The sequence below is a fragment of the Acanthochromis polyacanthus genome, chromosome 9, assembly GCF_021347895.1.
Source record: "Acanthochromis polyacanthus isolate Apoly-LR-REF ecotype Palm Island chromosome 9, KAUST_Apoly_ChrSc, whole genome shotgun sequence".
In the NCBI taxonomy this organism is placed as follows: domain Eukaryota; kingdom Metazoa; phylum Chordata; class Actinopteri; family Pomacentridae; genus Acanthochromis; species Acanthochromis polyacanthus.
In genome coordinates, this window is record NC_067121.1 from 12795514 (window position 1) to 12817670 (window position 22157).

The 22157-nt window shown below is 42.9% G+C and overlaps 1 protein-coding gene across 1 annotated transcript in view; it reads right to left on the reverse strand.

The window, feature by feature from the left end:
• The window catches only part of LOC110970809 (potassium voltage-gated channel subfamily H member 2-like), a 121285-nt gene that overhangs the window by 13630 nt on the left and 85498 nt on the right, over window positions 1–22157 (reverse strand). The window contains exons 10-11 of the mRNA XM_051953664.1: window positions 1188–1429; window positions 176–375 (exon numbers count right to left, since the gene is read on the reverse strand). Coding sequence (XP_051809624.1) covers window positions 176–375; window positions 1188–1429 — 442 coding nt within the window. The remainder of the gene's footprint in view (window positions 1–175; window positions 376–1187; window positions 1430–22157) is intronic.

Genomic DNA, 22157 nt, shown 5'->3' on the forward strand with positions numbered 1-22157 from the left:
AACCACAACCCATCAGGAGCAATTAGGGGTTAGGTGTCTTGCTCGGGGATACCTCGACATGAGCACAACAGGCTGAGGATCGAACCGGCAACCCTCTGGTTGCAAGACGACCACCCTACCCACTGAGCCATGCCGCCCCTTGTATGGCTGACAGAGACCAGTCTCACATACTCACAGCATCCATGTCTATCCCATTAGTGTATGACCATGCATGTTGAAAGTACTCTTCCAGTCGCTGCTTCAGAGGGTTGGGAATCTGGTGGAAGCGGATGAACTCTCGAACTCTCATCATCTGGGTATGATAACGTGCTGTACCAGAGTAAAGTCTCTGGATAATGGCTGACACATTTCCAAAAATACTAGCATACATCAGAGCTGGAGAAAAGATAGAACCAGATATATTTTGTTACTTACCTATACTATATATTGACACAAAGGGTAGTATAATCGATACTCAATTACCAACTGGGTAATCCACCAGTTATTTTTCTTTCTATTTTTAGTGACTTAGCTATGGCATAGGATACTTGACATTAATTAGCAATAGTGGAGGGGCTAAATTGGATTTCTTTGTTAACAGTTTGACTATTGCAAAACATTCACCCCGGCTAGCCCTCGCCTTTAGTGTTACCCAATATGGAGAAATGTTGGAGGGCGGAGCACATACAAAATAGAAATAGTAGTTACTGTAAATAAATCTAGTTCTAGTTTTGTAGGGAGCCACAGTGGGCCGCCACTACCCCTGATTAGGTAGTAAATTCAAAGAAATCTGTTTCAGGATACCAAAGTGGATCCTGTCTGGAGCTAACCACTTGTGAAGCCCATTAGAGGGCTTCACACATATTCAGAACTAGAGTTACTTCAGCTCTGAGTATGCTATTATTTCAAGTTAACACTATCTGTTGCTGCAGCTCCCAACATCCCACTGATGTGTTACTTCTAAATATTTGGTTTTACTTCTTTCAGCAGAAACTTTGTACCTGCTCTGTATTCTTTGAGACCTTTTTCAAATAACAGGTTATTTCTGTGAGGTGTCACTTACTTAGCTATGCTCCTCTAAGGCCAACGTTTCAAAAATTAGTACTTCCTTCAGAGGCACTTCTCAGTTTAAGCCAAACTTCCTTTACTTCATTCATTACCTGGTCATTTTTGGCAAAAAAGCCTTAAAAAAATTCTGTAAAACTCACCACCAATTAACATGACGCAAATCGAGAAGATCTTCTCAGAATTGGTGTTTGGGGAGACATTCCCAAAGCCTACGCTGGTCAGACTACTGAAGGTGAAGTAGAGAGCTGTGACATATTTATCTCTAATGGAAGGACCCGACCCAATGACGGATTCATTGTATGGTTTCCCCAGCTGGTCACCCAGATTGTCCAACCAACCAATTCCAGCTGATGTTGACCGCTCCAAATTACCAATGGCATACCTGGGTTAAGAGCACAAACAGTTAAAATTTTCTTTCTACAGGTTCCAGTACTTGTTCCAGTGCTTTAGAAAGACCAAAAAGCATCAATATCACACACACACACACACACACACACACACACACACACACACACACACACACACACACACACACGGATAGAGATATCAAACCTCTATCCATTTCCCAAACTAAAATCCCACCTGTGAGGCTGCCATTTGCAGATCAAGTCATCCATGCTTTTGAGAAGTATCTGGAGACTCAAGATGTAACCTTCTTTAGCGAAGGGATAGCCATGCTTAAACATCGGTGGACAAGTGCGATGAAGTAAAAGGAGACAATGTTGTCTCTTGTGAGGTTTTCGGATAAGTCTGAGAACTAAACAATATATTTTCAAAAAATAAAAAAATTTTGAAGTTATTTTATATATACACATTGATCTCTTACATCTGATAGCCTTTGGAATGATCAATAATAGAAAATGTGTGTAAACATTTATTGATTTAGAGTTGTTTAATTTTTTTTATTTTTACATATTTTATTGTTATGAGTGTTAATATCATTACAACATAATGCATGTCTTGATGGGAATCAATGTGTACATACTTTATATGATCATTGCTCAGGATGCTTGTTCTTTTCAATCTGTTGACTTAATCCTACTTTAAGTTTCCCAAACAGCTAACAGCTTTTGTTCAGTGGCAATTACACTCCTCAACAATGGCAAAATCATGGTTTTGGTGTTGGCTAGATGGTTAGTCTGAGCTTTTGGTTTGGACCCAGATGCAGAACATGGAGACAAATATGGTAAAAAGGGTGAGTTATCATAACAAGGTGGTTGATGGCTGGCAGGCTTGGTGGTAGATGGAGTACAGCACTGAGACCAAAGTTGAACGGAAGGTTGAGCACATGGAATGCTGGATCTAGGGGTTCTTTGGAACTCAGGATGGCATCTTGGATGAATGCTCCATTGGAACACAAAAAATCTGACTAGTTCAGACTGACGAGAACAGGTGGTCTTGTCCACAGGATGAGGGTGGTTCTGTTGAGCCTGCTTAATCTCCCATCTTGTGTCAGGCTGGCTGCTGCCAGACCTAGATAGTGCCTCCCCTCCCTCTCTCTCTCTCTTTCAGGTTGGCTCAGCAGTGCAGTGGCAATGGCAGGTGTTTCTCATCAGCAGCGCGCAGCCAGAATTAGGAGCAGGTGGAGATCATTCAATCAAGCACACCCTCCCTCAATATAACAGACGCCTCACAACTCTCAGACGCCGGATCGTGACACATCGTGTAGGAACTGTGTAGACAATCTAGCCAGTAAATTCACGTCGTGCTCTGTTCTAACCTCCGCTGTCTTTGGGGCCGTTTACAGGAGGACGCTTGCAGGTAAAAACGTCAAAATATTTCAACAAAACACCCTATCGTTTATACGAGGACACCGTTTTGGGGGCTTAAAAACGCAAAAATTTGAAAACCGGCCTCCAGAGTGGAAAAGTTGAAAACTCTCCGCTGTTACGTTTCCGTCTAAACAGCAAAACGTAAAACTTTGCCGAGATCTGACCATGTCGCGTAGGCGATTACATCACATACGTGCGCCGGTGCTTTGGTTTTGCCGGCCGATACAAGGAACTAAACAAAGATGTGTGATCATTTCCATCCTTCATACCTTCAAGCAACTCTGGCAGCTCCATGTACACGACAGGAGTCGTACCAACAAACGTGCAGAATCTGTACAGATTCCATTCATGAACATTTAACGCGGCAGAGAGCCGAAAAGGGAGATAGTACACATGCGCGTAAACATGGCAGAGTTTTATCACAGCACCACCCAGCTGCCTGGCATGCACATCCAATCGAATTCCACACACTATAGAGTCACAACCCGGTCTCACGGGGATTCGTGAAACTGTCACGTAAGTTTTAGTTTCGGTTTCGTGCGCACCAACACGATTTCGTCATGTTTTTCGTGCCGCTCACCACAAAATGTTTTTCGCTGTGGTAATCACATCTGAAAGTGGTTTATACCGGCGGATTCATGACGATCTAAGCTGTCCATCGGCGTATACTGCTTGTGTGATCGCATTTGCGGCCGCCGGCCGCCGGACATTCTTGAAATTCCTATGCAAATTGGTAAGTGTACCACCGGCTTATGGTTAGGTTATGGTTAGGTTATGGTTAGGGTTATGGTTAGGGTTATGTTTAGGGACGATGTCATGCAAAATATAGCGTTGGATTCGCCACGGTTTTACATTAAAAATATAATATACACATTCTTTTGAAATACGTTCTGAGTGGCACGAAAAGTCCGCCGTTTAAAATACATTGGTGCGCATTTCGTGGTGAGCGGCACGAAAAACATGACGAAATCGTGTTGGTGCACACGAAACCGAAACTAAAACTTACGTGACAGTTTCACGAATCCCCGTGAGATCGGGCTGAGAGTCACCGTATATACGCAGATTTCCTTCAAAACCGCTCGTCTAAACGTGAAATGACAAGACGCCACTTTTGCATTTTCTGTTAAGATGGTCCTTGTATAAACGTAGCCTTTGTCTCTCCTAGTTGTGGCTCCACCTGCTCCAAGGAGAGTTTCCTACTCACCATCTGCACCGGATTGCAGTCTCCGTCTCAGCAAGAGAGGACTTCTTCCCAGACCATCACACACCTCCGGGCATCTCTTCCATTCACCTACCACCTCCGTTGCTCTCCACCACCTGGCCCTGCACTCTGGTCTCCTGCATGGTGAACCGTCCCGAGCATACCTGATGCAATTGTGTTTTTCTGTCGTCGATCGTAGCGTTTGCTCCCATACCGAGCAGTCTTCGAAGTAGTTGTTTATCATAGCATTCCCTCGAGTGTAGAGGTTATAGTAATAGGTTGTTTCGTAGTGTTAAAGTGTCGCCTACTGAGAGTAGAGCTATTTGTGTTATTTCATATTAGTTGTAGTTCCAGCCACGAGTAGTCGCTGTGTGTATTTTGTGATTGAGGATTTAGTTTCCGGTTGTAGCCGCCATCTTAGTTGTAGTTTTTGGAAAAATCTGTAAATAAAAACCTTTTTACGTTTAACTGTGACTGTCTCATTTCCTGCTCCTGAGCCTCCCAGAATCCTAACCGTACGATCCGGCCAACATGAGCTCAGCAGGAAATGCTAGAAATACAGACGTTGATTCAAAAATGTTCCTCCAGGAGGTCTTAACCTGCATTGAAGCCACTCTAAATCGCCATGAAGAAACGTTGCGTTCGCTATCTGCTAGTAACTCAGCGATGTATAAACAACTAGCTACCTTAACCGAGAAAATAAATCGACTCTCGCCGAACGTAGCACCCGATGTCCCGGTGTCTAACCCTGCGGTCGAGAAAGAACCTAATGTCCCTACCCCTGAGCGTTATAGTGGTGATTTTGGAGGCTGTGACACATTTCTTACACAGGTTTCGTTGATCTTTGAGCTACAACCCCAGTCTTATTCCACCGACCGGTCTCGCATCGTGTATTTAATCGGGTTATTAGCGGGTGATGCTCGGGACTGGGGAACCGCAGTGTGGAAATGCCAGGGGTCCTTGTGCGAATCATACTCTGCCTTCATGGCTGAGATGAAGAAGAAATTTGATCATCCACTCAGTGGCAGAGACGCGGCCACCCGGTTGGGGGATATGCTGCAGGGATCTCGGAGTGTGGCAGAATATGCCCGAGAGTTTTGGATTCTCGCTGTGGAAGTTGATTGGAATGACTCTGCTCTCTGATACTCCTTCTACCGAGGCCTTATGGAGGTCATAAAGGACCAACTTAAACTCAAAGATGAACCAGCGACGCTCGACCAGTGGATCGACATCGCTATTAAATTGAATTCGCGCATGCGTGAGAGACGCAGAGAGAGGCAGGTTCAGCCACCCAGTAGCCGTGGTCCCTTCACCCCTGCCTGACGACCCAAATCCCCAGAACCCACAATGGAAGAATCAGAACCCATGCAACTGGGCCATGCTAAGCTCTCCGCCAAGGAGAAGGATCACTGGAGAGAGGCTAAACTCTGCCTGTTTTGTGGTGACCCGGGCCACTTCGTCGAAGCCTGCTCCCGTCGTCGAGCAAAAGAAAAGGCCCACCAGTAACTGGGGAGGTTCTGGTGGGCCAAGTCTTGTCCTCTCCCCCGCAACGGCTACAGATGAGGACAGCGCTCTTCTGGGGAACTGTGTCACTTCCTGTTCCTGCATTGGTGGATTCGGGGACTGAAGAGAGTTTTGTGGATGCAAACCTGGTAAGACAGCTGAATGTTCCTACTGTACCCCTTAAAGAACCTTTGTCAGCTTGCTCATTAAACAGAATCCGTCTGGCCAGGGTTTCTCGGATAACTGTACCTGTAGAACTAGTTATTGCTGGAAATCACCGTGAGAAGGTTTCCTTTTGTATTATGGAGGGTTCCAGTTCCCCGATGGTGTTGGGCTACCCCTGGTTAGTACGACATAACCCCCAGTTGGATTGGCGGCAGGGACAAATTCTGGCTTGGAGTGTCGAATGTCATCAGACCTGTTTGGTTTCAGCCCTTGCCCCTTCCAGTTCAGAGCCCCCAAACACCTCCGAACCGATCAACCTTGAGTCTGTTCCCTCACACTACCACGACTTAGCCCAAGTCTTCAGTAAGACCAAGTCCATGTCCCTTCCACCCCATCGACCCTATGACTGTGCGATTGAGTTGGTGGACAGAGCGACCTTACCTTCCAGCAGACTCTATAGCCTGTCCAAGCCAGAACAGACCGCGATGGAGAACTATATTCAGGAGTCCCTAGCTTCTGGAATAATTAGACCATCTTCCTCCCCAGTGGGAGCTGGGTTTTTCTTCGTGGAGAAGAAAGATGGGTCCCCAAAACCGTGTATTGACTTTAGGGGTTTAAACAACATCACGAAAAGGAATTCGTATCCACTGCCCCTCATGGATTAAGCTTTCACCCCCCTCCAGGAAGCCAAAGTATTCACCAAGCTGGATCTGAGGAATGCTTACCACCTCGTCCGCATTAGAGAAGGGGACGAATGGAAGACGGCCTTCAACACGCCCCTAGGTCATTTTGAATACCTGGTGATGCCCTTCGGGCTCACCAACGCCCCAGCCATATTCCAGAGCCTGATAAACGATGTTCTTAGAGACATGATTAATCGCTTTGTGTTTGTGTATCTTGATGACATTTTGATCTATTCCCAGAACTTAGAGGAGCACATCGACCATGTGCGCAGGGTGTTGGAGAGACTGTTGAAGAACCGCTTATTCGTCAAGGCTGAGAAATGTGAGTTTCATGCTACCACCATGAGTTTTCTTGGCTATGTTATTTCCCCAGGACAGATCCAGATGGACCCAGTGAAGCTGACAGCAGTACAGGAATGGCCTGCTCCGGTCAGCCGGAAGCAGCTCCAACGCTTCCTGGGGTTTGCTAATTTTTATCGTAGGTTTATCAGAGACTATAGTAAAGTTGCCAATCCCCTCACAGCACTAACGTGTCCCCTTAAACCTTTTCAGTGGACTCCAGAGGAAGACCAGGCATTCAAGAAGTTGAAGCGTCGGTTTACCACAGCGCCCATTCTAACCCAACCTGATTCCTCCCTTCAGTTTATTGTAGAGGTCGATGCTTCAGACACTGGGGTAGGAGCAGTCCTCTCGCAGCGTTCCCCTGTCGACCAGAAACTCCACCCGTGTGCTTCCTTTTCCCAATGTTTAAACTCTGCCGAACGCAATTACGATGTCGGTAACCGGGAGCTCCTCGCCGTTAAACTAGCCCTGGAGGAATGGAGACACTGGCTCGAGGGTGCAGAACAACCATTTATAGTATGGACTGATCATAAGAATTTGGAATACGTGAAATCCGCTAAAAGACTTAACCCTCACCAAGCACGATGGGTGTTATTTTTTGGCCGCTTTAATTTCTCTCTCTCCTACTGCCTGGGATCGAGGAATATTAAGCCCGATGCCTTGTCCCGGCAGTTCACTGCGGAGGAGGAGAGTGAGGAGCCTGGAACCATCTTGCCCAAATCCTGCCCCGTGGCGGCACTAACCTGGCAGATAGAGGCAGATGTGCGTCAGGCCCAAAGAATGTCTCTTGACCCAGGTAACGGCCCAAGTGGACAGCTGTTCGTCCCTCAGTCTGTCCGTTCCCAGGTTCTCCACTGGGGACACGCCTCCCAGATTGCTTGTCATCCTGGTACCAGTCGTATGCTGGAGATTATTCGTCAAAGGTTTTGGTGGCCCTCTATGGAGGCTGACGCCAAAGAGTTCGTGGCAGCCTGTACGACCTGCGCCTGTGGAAAGACACCCCACCAAGCCAGCCCGGGCCTGGTTCAACCTTTGCCAATTCCCCGGCGTCTCTGGTCCCATATAGCATTATCTCATGGAGGTACTTCATGTTGATCATGTTTTACATTGTGAAGTATCCTAAATATTAAGTGGCTGTTTGACTGTGCAGTTGTTTTATCCACACATAGCCTAAATGTCTGCATCCATATCATATTCTGTTAAATAATTAGGCCTATTTAAAGTAACACAGACTTCTGCTCAGCCAACAGAAAGAAAGTAGATACCTGTAAAACGGGTGGTATAAAAGGTCATGGATGTATATATATATATATATATATATATATATATATATACATACACACACACATACATATATATATATATATATATATATATATATATATATATATGATTATTTAGTTCTCTTTTGTGTCTTTTTTTGTCTTTTGGCCCCTTCACACCACAACAGACCTTGTAACTGTAAGTAGGCAACACTCCAAAGATTTATCCAAATGGTAGTTTAAGTGTACTGAAACATGTCACTGATCTAGGATGAAGAGGATGAAACTGTGTCTGCTGCCTTTACAGAGGGGGATCCAGAAAGGCATACAGAGGTATGTTACTGATAGTTCTCTTCCCATTCACATTTTGGGTGGAATATATAGTGTGACATTTAGCCTACACTGAAGTATTGCACATTCTCATCTTTTTTAACAGAGCATGGCTGGACAGCAGCAGGAATGTCCCTCAACGTCCACTGCACAGACTGACACAGTGAGATGGATGTTCAGGAAACACCAGAGGTTCATTCTGTGGAATTCATGTGCAACCGTATAATTTATTGTCCTCTATGTATTCCCAGTTAACAGTAAAACGGATTTACAAACTGCATTTGCTGAGAAAAATGCAAAAAAACAGATTAGGAGGGCAGATCTGGAAATTGAATTACTGGAGCACAAGTTAGAGGTGGGTGATGGTCACAGGTGAATTATGTTAACTATTGGAACATGAACTGAACTATCTCTTTTATTTGTAGGAAATAAAGAAGACCAAATGAAATGTGTATCATGTCTTTATTTGCTGTGGTGGTGATGATGGTGACTTAAACTCTAAAGTGATTATTGCATACGGTGTCTCTGACTGCTCTGCTGTCCTGGATAGCTGCAGGTGGATGGGCTCATCATCTGGGTCTTCAGTTTATCGGGCAGGGTGTTGCTCTCCTCTAATAGTGGTAATATTATGAAGAACAACACATACCACAGTAATATCACAGGCCCTCTCAGGGGTCACCCTGAGGAGACGAAGGCTCTGGAAATGGGCTTTCAGCAGGTCTATGGTCATCTCCACCCGGGCTCTGGTCCTGCAGTGAGCCCGGTTGAAGTTCTGTTGGGGCCTGGTTCAGGGTCAGGATATGAGGTCATCAGCCTGGGTTGGCATGGTAACCCCTGTCACCCAGCAGAAGGCCATCAAACTCTCCTGTAATGTATAGTGGATACATTACAGTATTTTAAAGGAGGGAGACAAGTGAATTATATTGTGAAAATCTTTAGGCTGCTGACCATGCTGCAGTCTGTTGCTCAGGTTAGACTCTCCATAAATCCTGGAGTCATGAACAGACCCAGACCACTTGGCCTCCACATTAGAAATGATGTATGCAGCATCACATATGATCTGGACAGTGCAGAGAATGACAGATGTTGAACTATGATGTAGTCTTTAACATTTAGAAACACTAGTCAGTCTACCTGTAGCCTACCTGCACATTTATGCTGTGAATGGACTTCCTGTTCATTATGTGAGGGAGCTGTGATGGGGATGTGTGTGCATCTATGCAGCCAATCACACTGGGAAATCCTAAAAGAAATTCAAATGACTAATCCCAGTCTAAGGTTGAAGCACAATGTCATTAACAGAATATGATTTAAAATGAATTTAACAGATCTCTACATCATTCACCTGCAATCCTGTGGAACTCCTCCTTGATGCTCTGACAGGTTTATGTCCAGGAAAACCATAATGATGAGTAACAGCCATTTCAGGGCCAGCAACACTTTCCTGACCATCCTCCATACAGTTGTCTTACTGAAGTCCTCTGCATCGCCAATATTATTATTATTATAAAAACTTTCATTTGCAAAGAACCGCAGCGCAACACACAATATCTGCTGGATGTGAGAGCATGACTGGTTGGTAATGTAAATGTAAGGACGGATTAGGTTGCTTATGTAGATTATAGACTTGAAACGATTACGAAACGGTACCGCTCAAAAAGATAATTGTCCTGAAATGCGAGAACATTTATGCTCGGTCTGATAACAATATACCAACGAATATTTAATTATCTGTGCAGTAATGCTGATCCTTTATCCACTGGATCGTTAATAAAAGCTGTTCTATGCCAAAACTCGCCCGCTTACTGACTGAATGAATGAGGAAATGAAACGGCGTGTGTGGCTGAAAAGAGGGCGGAGACAGAGAGAAACTCAGATAAACCTGCTGGCGACCAGGTTTAAGTCATAGAGTCTGTTACTGCGGTAACTGACCGAGAGTTTAAGTTACCTCTCTTTGTGAAACAGGCTAGAGTTACCCCTCTGTCTCAGGGTGGAGTTACCTTGCTTCGTGAAACGGAAAACTCTAGTTTCCCTCATGTCAGGGTTAACAAACTCAGAGTTTTCAATAAACCTGCTTCGTGAAACAGGCCCCTGGACTACATGAGCTAGATGCACAATTCTTTCCTCCTGCATTCTGTGAAATTTTTCACAAATATTGAAGTAACCCAAAAGTCCCAAATCTTTGAGATGTTTCATATATTTCACATTTTACTTAATCTTCACAAAAGTTACCTAATAGGGGTACCCAGATAGCTCAGTTGGCTGAGCAGGCAACACATAAACAGGGGCGATACCCCACTGCAGCGGTCATGGGTTTGAATCCAGCCCATGGCCAGTTACTGCATGTCATGGGGGAATGTCTCTCTCTTCACTGTCCTATAAATTATAAAGGCCAAAAAAATAACTTTGAAAAAAAGTTATCTAAAAAAAGCACCACATTGTACACATCCTACTTAAGCATTTATTTTAAACTACATACATATATATTAGGGTTATAACTTTTTGAACTTTTTTCCAAAATCAAAGTCCTCCATCATGATTGGATGAACTCTTTGGTCTAATTGAAAAATCAAACTCCATTGTCAACACTCTTTTAAAAAAGTCCCCCCGAAACGAAAAAGTATTAAATACACATTACAGCCAATGATATGAAATGCGAAACTCTGCTAAGTTATCACAAGGGCCATTACAAGTCAATATGACTGATAACACTGGGTAACAAAAAAAAAATTTTGAAAAATTGTCTAGAGTTTTTTAACTGATTTAGGAGGATTAAGTAGCGCTTAATCCGAAAATGACATTCGTTTTACTCTATCAGGTCAGGTTTTGAAGCTATACAGATTGGTTGAAAATCTAATTTTTTGCCCAAATCAAATACACCTCTGTGTAGTTAACGGCTGAGTTATGCCAATACTTCTTATCTAAGAATGCTTTATTATTACAAAATACACATTTGAGGGAGGGCTGCACAGCGGCCTAGTGGTTAGCACTTTCGCCTTGCAGCGAGAAGATCCCTGGTTCGAATCCCGGGGTGGGCCTGGGATCTTTCTGCATGGAGTTTGCATGTTCTCTCTGTGCATGTGTGGGTTTTATCCAGGCACTCCGGCTTCCTCCCACAGTCCAAAAATATGCTGAGGTTAATTGGTTACTCTAAATTGTCCGTCGGTGTGATTGTCTGTCTGTATATGTAGACCTGTGACAGACTGGTGACCTGTCCAGGGTGTCCTCTGCCTTCGCTCAAGTCAGCTGGGATAGACTCCAGCACCCCCTGCGACCCTAATGAGGATAAAGCGGTGTATAGAGGATGGATGGATGGACGGACATTTGAGGGATCACTTACTGCTATCAATGAACAGTCTCCAATCTGTGGGGTCATACTTTGTATGCTAGCTTGTGCAGGAGACCCGCAATGTCTGAACAATGCACCAAATCATTCTCCTCAGAGAAAAAACAGAGGTATTCCTGGTGTCTGTTTCTGTAAAATGTTATGCGAGTACTGTCTGCAAGAAGGTTCTTTTCCTTCAGTCGGGAAGCCAAAAGCTTAGATCACGAACTAGATCATTTAGCTCTATTTGTGTGAAAGGATGTGGAGCATCATCATCAAGAAACACCTGATCCTCTTGATCTTCATGGTCACTAGAGGAATCTCCCTCACTAATATCTGGAAGCTCTCCAAAGACAGGTACTGGGATTTCATCACAGTGAGCTACAGGACGACGTGCTGATTGAAGATCAGGATATGTAAGGCTGCCCCTGTTCTTTCTGTTAATCCCAGTTACATCTACAGCACAGAAGTAGCAGTCAGTGACATGGTTTGCTGGTTCTCTCCAAACCATGGGAACTCCAAACTTTAGACAACTCTTCTTGCCCTTTGTCCATTGACGCAGATACTCAGTACATGCTTTGCACACCATATGCGGGGCCCAGGCTTTATCCTGGTCACCAAGCTTTATACCAAAATAGGCATTATAGGCACACTTTATGAAGCTTGTAACAGAGTTCCTGTTAGGTGCCAATGTGTATTCACCACAGATGTAGCAGAATACATCAGGTTGATTTTTGCAAGCTCTTCTGCGAGAAGCCATGGTATTCACCTATGTGCAAAGAATAAAAATAAGTAATTTACTGAAGCTATTTCAAGAAACAAAAACTGGGTATCATCCAAAACAATATACGATAGAGATACACACGTGGACAAAATTGTTGGTACCCCTCAGTTAAAGAAGGAAAAACCCACAATTCTCACTGAAATCACTTGAAACTCACAAAAGTAACAATAAATAAAAATGTATTGAAAATTAAATAATCAAAATCAGCCATCACTTTTGAATTGTTGATTAACATAATTATTTAAAAAAACAAACTAATGAAATAGGGCTGGACAAAAATGATGGTACCCATAACTTAATATTTTGTTGCACAACCTTTTGAGGCAATCACTGCAATTAAACGATTTCTGTATTTGTCAATGAGCGTTCTGCAGCTGTCAACAGGTATTTTGGCCCACTCCTCATGAGCAAACAGCTCCAGTTGTCTCAGGTTTGATGGGTGTCTTCTCCAAATGGCGTGTTTCAGCTCCTTCCACATATGTTCAGTGGGATTCAGATCTGGGCTCATAGAAGGCCACTTTAGAATAGTCCAACGCTTTTCTCTCAGCCATTCTTGGGTGTTTTTGGCTGTGTGTTTTGGATCGTTGTCCTGTTGGAAGACCCATGCCCTGCGGCTGAGACCAAGCTTTCTGACACTAGGCAGCACATTTCTCTCCAGAATGCCTTGATAGTCTTCAGATTTCATCTTACCTTGCACACTTTCAAGACACCCTGTGCCAGATGCAGCAAAGCAGCCCCAAAACATTACTGAGCCTCCTCCATGTTTCACCGTAGGGACAGTGTTCTTTTCTTCGTATGCTTGGTTTTTGAGTCTATGAACATAGAGTTGATGTGCCTTACCAAAAAGCTCCAGTTTGGTCTCATCTGTCCAAAGGACATTCTCCCAGAAGCTTTGTGGCTTGTCAACATGCATTTTTGCAAATTCCAGTCTGGCTTTTTTATGAGTTTTTTTCAGCAGTGGTGTCCTCCTTGGTCGTCTCCCATGAAGTCCACTTTGGCTCAAACAACGACGAATGGTGCGATCTGACACTGATGTACCTTGGCCTTGGAGTTCACCTTTAATTTCTTTGGAGGTTGCTCTGGGCTCTTTGGATACAATTCGAACGATCCGTCTCTTCAATTTGTCATCAATTTTCCTCTTGCAGCCACGTCCAGGGAGGTTGGCTACTGTCCCGTGGGTCTTGAACTTCTGAATAATATGAGCCACTGTTGTCACAGGAACTTCAAGCTGTTTAGAGATGGTCTTATAGCCTTTACCTTTAAGATGTTTGTCTATAATTTTTTTTCGGATGTCCTGGGACAATTCTCTCCTTCGCTTTCTGTTGTCCATGTTCAGTGTGGTACACACCTTTTCCCCAAACAGCAGGGTGACTACTTGTCTCCCTTTAAATAGGCAGACTGACTGATTATGAGTTTGGAAACACCTGTGATGTCAATTAAATGACACACCTGAGTTAATCATGTCACTCTGGTCAAATAGTTTTCAATCTTTTATTGTATCAGCGTTTACCAACCTGATCTGCTTCTTTGCCGACGGAACATGTTAGCTGACGCGCTTTGGCACTGCTTATCTTAAAACTGTTAAAAGGTCACCGAAGGAGGCAGGCTTGGCGTTATATAAAAAATCATCCTTTATTTCTCACAAAAATGCTAAACAAAAAAAACAGCAGTTTATCTTCACGTCAACAATAAAAACTCTTGTATCAAGCTGCATTAAGCAGGCCGTCAATAGCGGTCAACAAACGTGTGCTCGTCCGTCTAGCAAACTAACCTTCAAACAAAGGTTCCCCCCTATATTGAGTTCCCACCTTGATTTGTGAACCAACAGTGACACCTATTGGTCACATATATATATGGGCATTTGGCTCCTACATCCCCTCCCCATAATTGTTCGTACCTTTAAAGAACAATTCTATTTAAACTGAGCAACACTAAGGAGTTTCAATAAGCAAGCAAAGCTTCGTTATTGGCCTCTCAATTATACTTGTTTTTGTCTGTATTTGTACAGATCGAACCAGTCCATTTTTATCAGCAAAGACCTTCAATACTCGTCCTAATGGCCAGGAGCACCGAGGGGCAGACGGGTCCATTATTATAACGACATCCCCAGGCTTTAGATTCTTCTTCTTTTCATTCCACTGTTGCCTCTCTTGAAGTAATGGCAAGTACTCCCGGACCCAACGTTTCCAAAAAAGATCAGCCAAATATTGTACTTGGCGCCATCTTCTTTTTACATATAAATCTCCTTTGTCAAACATCCCTGGAGGCATAGGTGTCTTTGCTTTCATGAGAAGAAGATGATTCGGTGTTAAGGCCTCAAGATCGTTTGGGTCATCAGAAAGCTTAGTAATTGGACGATCGTTAAGTATAGCCTCGGCTTCACACATAACTGTATTTAAACCATCTTCGTCCAACATTTGTTGCTGCAGAACTGATCTGAGGATCTTCTTTATCATCCGGATAAGTCTCTCCCAAACGCCACCATGATGAGGTGCCGCCGGAGGATTAAAATTCCACTTTATTCCTCTTTCCTGCAGAGCTTTCTGAATCTTTGAATGATTTAGGGATGAAATGGCTTCCTTCAACTCCTTTTCGGCGCCAACAAAATTGGTGCCATTATCAGACAATATAGAAGAAACTTGGCCTCTCCGGCATAGAAATCGTCGTAGAATATTTATACATGAATCCGTATCCAAGGAGCTTGCCACTTCCAGATGTACCGCTCTACAGGCCAGGCAAGTGAAAATTACTCCATATCGTTTGACCACTATTCTGCCCCTTTTTATCTCCATGGGTCCAAAATAATCCACTCCCACGTTGGTGAATGGAGGATGATCAGGAAGGATTCTTTCCATTGGTAAATCTGCCATTCTCTGTTCTTTCGTCCTGGCATTGTATTTACGACAGAAGCAACAGTCTTTAATAATTTGTCTGACAGCCGATGTTGCACTAATAACCCAATACTTTCTTCGTAGAGTAGACAACGTATGGTTACGGCCGCTGTGGCCAAGCTGGAGATGTATATTCTTAATAATGAGAGAAGTCACATGGTGCCGTTTGGAGAGAATGAGGGGGTATTTAGTCTCATCGGGCAGACATCCTCTTGTCAACCGACCTCCAACTCTTACAAGGCCATCTTCAAACCATGGAGACAGTTTATAAATTGGGCTCTGTTTTTTTACAGCCTTGCCCGCCAACAGTGTGGCAATCTCTTCAGCAAACTCTTGATGCTGCATGAACTGAATTATAGCATGTTCAGCTTGGCACAATTCTTCCCCGGACAGTGGCTGCACAGTTCTGCCTTGATTTCCACCAGTAGCTCTATTTAGCAGCAAATGCTTCAGCCTCAACATCCATGCCACTGCCACCTTTAACCTCCTCCAGTCCGAAAAGTATGTCAAAAGACGACTGGTACCATTCAGGCCATTAACAGTGTTCACTGCATGTACAGCAACTTCCTCTTTAATCTCTGGATCATATATCTCTTCAATATCCAACACATTGGCAGGCCATTCTTCTTGAGCCCGTAACAGAAATTCTGGACCATGTATCCATCTTCTCTCCTGAATAAACTCAGTGATTTTCATCCCCCGGGATGCAGCATCAGCTGGATTCTCCCTAGATCCAACATATCTCCACTGTGAGCAAGCTGTAGCATCCCTGATAACTGAAACTCTGTTAGCCACAAACGTATGGAAGCGCTTGTCTTCGTTATTAATATAACGAAGAACGGACGTGCTGTCGGTCCAAAAAACAGACTCCTGAAGCTGCATTCTCATTTCAGACTTAATCATCAAATCCATGCGCACTGCAAGGACAGCTGCAGTTAACTCCAGTCGAGGAATAGTAACTGCCTTTATTGGAGTAACTCTTGCTTTTCCCATCAGGAAGCTCACATGCACATCCCCTCGAGCACTTTGTAGGCGGAGATAAGTAACTGTGCCATATCCCACTTCACTGGCATCCGAAAAATGGTGCAACTGGGCATGTTGAGGAATTCCAAATTCTTTGGGCTTGACACATCTGTCCACTTTAAATGCAGAGAGCAAGTTCAGTCCCTCCACCCATCGTTCCCATTGGTGCCTTATATCTTGTGGAACAAAATCATCCCATCCAATGTTTCTCCTGCATAATTCTTGAAGCATAATTTTTGAAGGGAGGACAGCAGGCGCAAGAAAGCCCATAGGATCATACACAGAACTTGAAATTGACAACATTCCGCGTCTTGTACACAATCCTTGCGGAATCTCCATTTTAAAGGTAAACGTATCCGTTTTCACACACCACTGCAATCCTAAGGCCCTTTTCATAAGAGGCGCTTCCTGATCCAAATCCATCTCTTTCAAAACTTCCATGTCTGTTGTTTCAGAAAGCATTCTTGTCATGTACTCGCTATTACTGACCCATTTTGTCAAAGAAAAGCCTCCACGCTGGCACAATGCGGATAATTGCTTCACCATTTCAAGAGCAACCTCTTCATTTGCCAAGCTGATTAAACAATCATCCACGTAGAAATTCTCCTTCATCACTTGAATGACTTCTGCCGGGAAATTGTCTTGATTATCATCAGCGGTTTTTCTGAGTGCAAAACTAGCACAACTCGGAGATGATACAGCGCCGAACAGATGGACCGTCATTCGAAAAACTAATGCTTCCTTTGAAAGGTCACCTCCAGGCCACCAAAGAAAACGGAGAAAATCCCTGTGGCATTTTTCAACCTTGACTTGATGAAACATGGATTTAACATCGCCCATGAAGGCTACAGTTTCCTTCCTGAATCTTAACAGAACTCCACATAAGGTACTTGTAAGATTTGGTCCTTGCAAAAGATTTTGATTTAGAGATGTTCCTTTGAAGGTTGCTCCACAATCAAAGACAATCCTCAAAGACTTCTTCCTGGGGTGATATACACCATGATGAGGAATGTACCATATCTGGCCGGTGTCTACTTCATCATCCTGAGCTATTATCTGCTCCGCATAGCCTTCATTTATCATCTCATTCATTTTAGCTGAATATTCAATGAAAAACTGCTTGTTCCTGATGAACTTTCTTTTAAGACCTTTCGCTCTTTGTTTTACAACAGACAAGTTATTTGGTAGATGGATTGATTCCCTCTTGAAAGGCAACTTAAAGCTATAATGACCATTGTCAATTAATGCAGATTGCTCCAAGATGCTCATAAATCTTAAATCTTCTCGTGATGGCCCCTTCTCTTCTGTAGTCTGTTCGTTGAAATCATGTTCATATTGCTTCTGTAGCAGTTGTTCCAGCTTACAGGCAGAGATTCGGTTGACTGTGACTAGAGGGATCCTTTGATCTTCCCAATCATCACCTTGGAAAGGGCCATTAATTACCCAACCTAAAGCCGTTCTTATGGCGTAAGGACCATTGCCTTGACTGTTAATCACCTCCCATGGTTCCAAAACCTTAGGTGCATTACTTCCGATCAGCAAGTCCACATTTGCCTTTATGCTTGGAATATTGACAGATGCTAGATATGTCCATCTTGCTAATTCTCTGTTTGACACAATGCAGTCTTTGTTAACGGGCATCCGCTTCTGTGTCAAAACCTCTGGCAGTGGATAGAAACAGCTTTCATCAAGCCCGGACACTTCCAAACCCTTTACAGAATAAGCTGGTACCACTCTCTCTTGTCCCATAGTTTGTAAAAGGAACTGCGTTTTTCTTCCAGTGACTTTAAGTCTCCGCATAAGGTCTTCGGAGCAAAAGCTTGCAGTACTTCCTGGATCAAGAAGCGCATAAGTGTTTATTATTTCTGAGCCCCTTTCGGCCTTTATTTGAACAGGCAGTATAGAAAGATAACAGTGATCTTTTCCCGCTCTTGTATGACCACAGGTTTGTATGTTGGACAGCCCCTCCTGTTGATGTAAATTTTGTGTACCTCTTCTTTCAACATGAAACAGGGTGTGGTGCAGGAACCCACATATCTTGCAGCTTAAGCGACTGTCACAATTTCTCCTTACATGACCAGCTTTAAGGCAGCCAAAACAGAGACGTTTTTCTTGTACAATTTCAATCTTTTCTTTGTAACTCTTTCCTTGAACTGTTGGACAATCCTCTACAGGATGACGTTGAGAACAGATCACACATGCCATATCAGTTGAAACTTCTTGAGCCAAACCATCCGGATTTTGTAGCTGTGCTACAGCTGTAGCGAAAGTATTGTTTCGCACCGTATTCCCAGTTTGTAATCTAAGCCGGGTATTGCTGCCCCTTGTTGTTAATGTCATAGATTGTGTCTCTTGGATATCTCCAAATAGTGGGTCAGACAGCATTTTTACATGTCGCTCCAGAAATTCCACAAAATCACTAAAGGAGGCTCTTTGGTTTGTTGTTTCAAATATATCAAAAGCAAGTGACCTCCAGCGTTCACGAAGCTTGTATGGTATTTTTGCAAGTATAACTTTGATGTTGCTTGGCATATTCATCTCCGTCATATAATTCAACTCTTCTAATACGTTGCAACAACTTCGAAGAAAAAGAGTATACGCTTGCAGTGCCTTTACATCTTCAGATTTGATTGGGTTCCATGCTATAGCTTTCTCCATGTATGCAGTAACAATTCTATATTCATTTCCAAAATGCTCTTGCAGGAGCTGCATTGCTTTGTAATAACCACGTTCCGGTTCCATGTGGTGACAGCTACGTACCAAGTCTCTGGGCTGACCAGCTGTAAACTGTTCCAAATAATATAAACAATCGCTTTTACATGCCCTGGTCTCCACTCCTTGTTCAAAGGCTCTCCTAAATGACATGTATTGTAAAGGGTCTCCATTGAAAGTTGGAATATCTCTGGGAGGCAGAGACATTAAACGCTGTTGCTGCACAAGGGCTGCCGTTATTTCGTTTTGTCTGGCCAAAATAGAGAAAATATCTCCTTGTCCTTGATCCACTTGTTGTTTATTAGATCTTGAATTTAATTTAATCTCACCACATTTTTGACCCATTTCTATTTGCTTTGTACCTTTTATTGAGTCAATGTTGTAAACTGTAGCTTCAGGCTCTGGTTGCCAGCAGGGGGCTGGAGTCATTGTATTCTTTAGTGGCTTGTAGTCCTGTGCTGTAGGATTAAGTGTTATTTTTTGATTTTCCATCTCCACAATTGACTTTGAAACTCTTGTATTTGACGGATTTTCTGAGGCTTGAAAAACAGCAAGTTTAGCTTCTGAAGCTGCCAGCTTGGCTTCCAATTCCAGTTGTTCTTTTTTTTGCTTTATTTTTTGTTCTTGCTCCTCCAATGCATGTCTTTCCTTTAACACTCGTACTTCTGCCAGCAAAGCTGCTCTATCTGCTTCAGCTTTGATTCTTGCAGATATTGAGCTAAATGAGCTACCTTTGCTTTGCTTGCTAGAGGCGTTGGATATACTGTCCTCAGGGCGGACATTATTATCATTTACTTCGTCAAAATCAACAGGAGATAAGGTTTTAGAATTGTGTAACCACCCATTTACCTCTGAAATAAATTCATTATTAAATATCATTTTTGCTTTAAACCACACCTCATGTTTTTCTCGTTCATGATCGGGCAACATATCAATCAATGCACAATGAATACCTTTTGCATCATCACACACATTATTAAATTCATCGAAACTTATTTGAACAATAGACACATTACCTTTGTTACTTAAAAGCTCCTGAATATTTTCTCTCAGCTTAGCTGCCTTATTTAGCTTACATTTTCTCTCATTGTGTAATCTTTCAAGTTTCTCAGAAAGGGCCTTTTGAGTTAGTTTCACAACGCGCTTTGTTTTAACGACCGGTTCGCTCGCTGCATCCACGTTAACTGCGATGTTTGATGCAGCCCCGTCGAATACATCCTCGTTGTACGTTTCCATTTTAAAGCTGATATTTCCCTTAAACACGTTGAATTTTTGCAAAGTCACCACCAATGCATTGGACTTTAAGCGTGTGCACACAAATGAATGGCCATATAAACATGTAGCGCTACAGTAGGCCTACTTCGTTGGGCGCCATTGAAATACCTGCAGGTTTAAGGAAACACATATATCCAAGCAGTCCAGATGAATCCAGATGAAGGGGTGAACTGGCTCCAACAGCTGCTCCAGAAGATCCTCCTGCTCCTCGGCGTCCTCCTCAACTGGGCCTCCCTCCTCACAGGCTAAATAGCGTGAGGCCTGTTCGGGGTACTTCGAGCGATCCCTCCACACAGCGGTCTCTTTTCCCAAAGCACTGCCTCCGAGCTATTAACCACAATTCAAGGCGGATCAAATCGTAATCCAGAGCAGGGTTTGTTGACTTTTGTATCAGCGTTTACCAACCTGATCTGCTTCTTTGCCGACGGAACATGTTAGCTGACGCGCTTTGGCACTGCTTATCTTAAAACTGTTAAAAGGTCACCGAAGGAGGCAGGCTTGGCGTTATATAAAAAATCATCCTTTATTTCTCACAAAAATGCTAAACAAAAAAAACAGCAGTTTATCTTCACGTCAACAATAAAAACTCTTGTATCAAGCTGCATTAAGCAGGCCGTCAATAGCGGTCAACAAACGTGTGCTCGTCCGTCTAGCAAACTAACCTTCAAACAAAGGTTCCCCCCTATATTGAGTTCCCACCTTGATTTGTGAACCAACAGTGACACCTATTGGTCACATATATATATGGGCATTTGGCTCCTACATTTATAGAGGTACCATCATTTTTGTCCAGGCCTGTTTCATTAGTTTGTTTTTTTAAATAATTATGTTAATCAACAATTCAAAAGTGACGGCTGTTTTTGATTATTTAATTTTCAATAAATTTTTATTTATTGTTACTTTTGTGAGTTTCAAGTGATTTCAGTGAGAATTGTGGGTTTTTCCTTCTTTAACTGAGGGGTACCAACAATTTTGTCCACGTGTGTATACACCAAAAATATAGTGATTGTAAGTTGTAGATGCGTAAACAATAAAGCAATCATACGCATGTATATAAAGAAAAGGTGAAAAACAACAAATGGTCATTGTTAAAAAAATTGACCTGATAGAGCAAAACTAATGTTATATTTGAATTCTGCACCCCAAAATTATGTTAAAACAGCTTTAAAACCTCAGACAATTTTTTTGTTGTTGACCAGTGTAATGATAAGTTGTACTGGAGTATCTAGTTTCTATTGATGCAGGACTTTGATTTTGGAAAAAAGTTCAAAAAGTTATAACTCCAGTATATATACGACAAAGTCTAAGCTTTTCTATACATTCTTGTGAGTCAGGGGTATCAAAACATCAAAAACTTTTTCTTTCATAATTGCCTGCATCTCTTTGTATTAAGATCATCTGTGGTCCTACGCCAGTCAGCAGAACATTTTAGTCATTCAAAAATTAGATTGAATAATGTAGATTCTTGAAATAAAATGGTGCAAAATGCTTCATACACCCAACACTAAGGATACAGTGATTTGCATGTCTTATATTTTATGCACAACACATATGAAAATACCACAAGGAAAAAGATCTGCGATCACAGTCTTGTGAAATTTCTTTTAGTATCTTATAAAAACCTAAAATTTTAGAGCCAATTTAAGGTTTTCACTACATTAAAACTTACAGGGCCCTATTTCACCGAAATTAAGGAAAACTGTTTAATCTAATTTTCATGCACAACATACTTCTACATGACAACAGGTGAAAAGATGGAGAGAGCCAAAGTTCCCGGAGAGAGAACAATCCACCTCTGTGAAACACCTGAAGTTTGAGAATATAATAAATAGCATAGCTTAT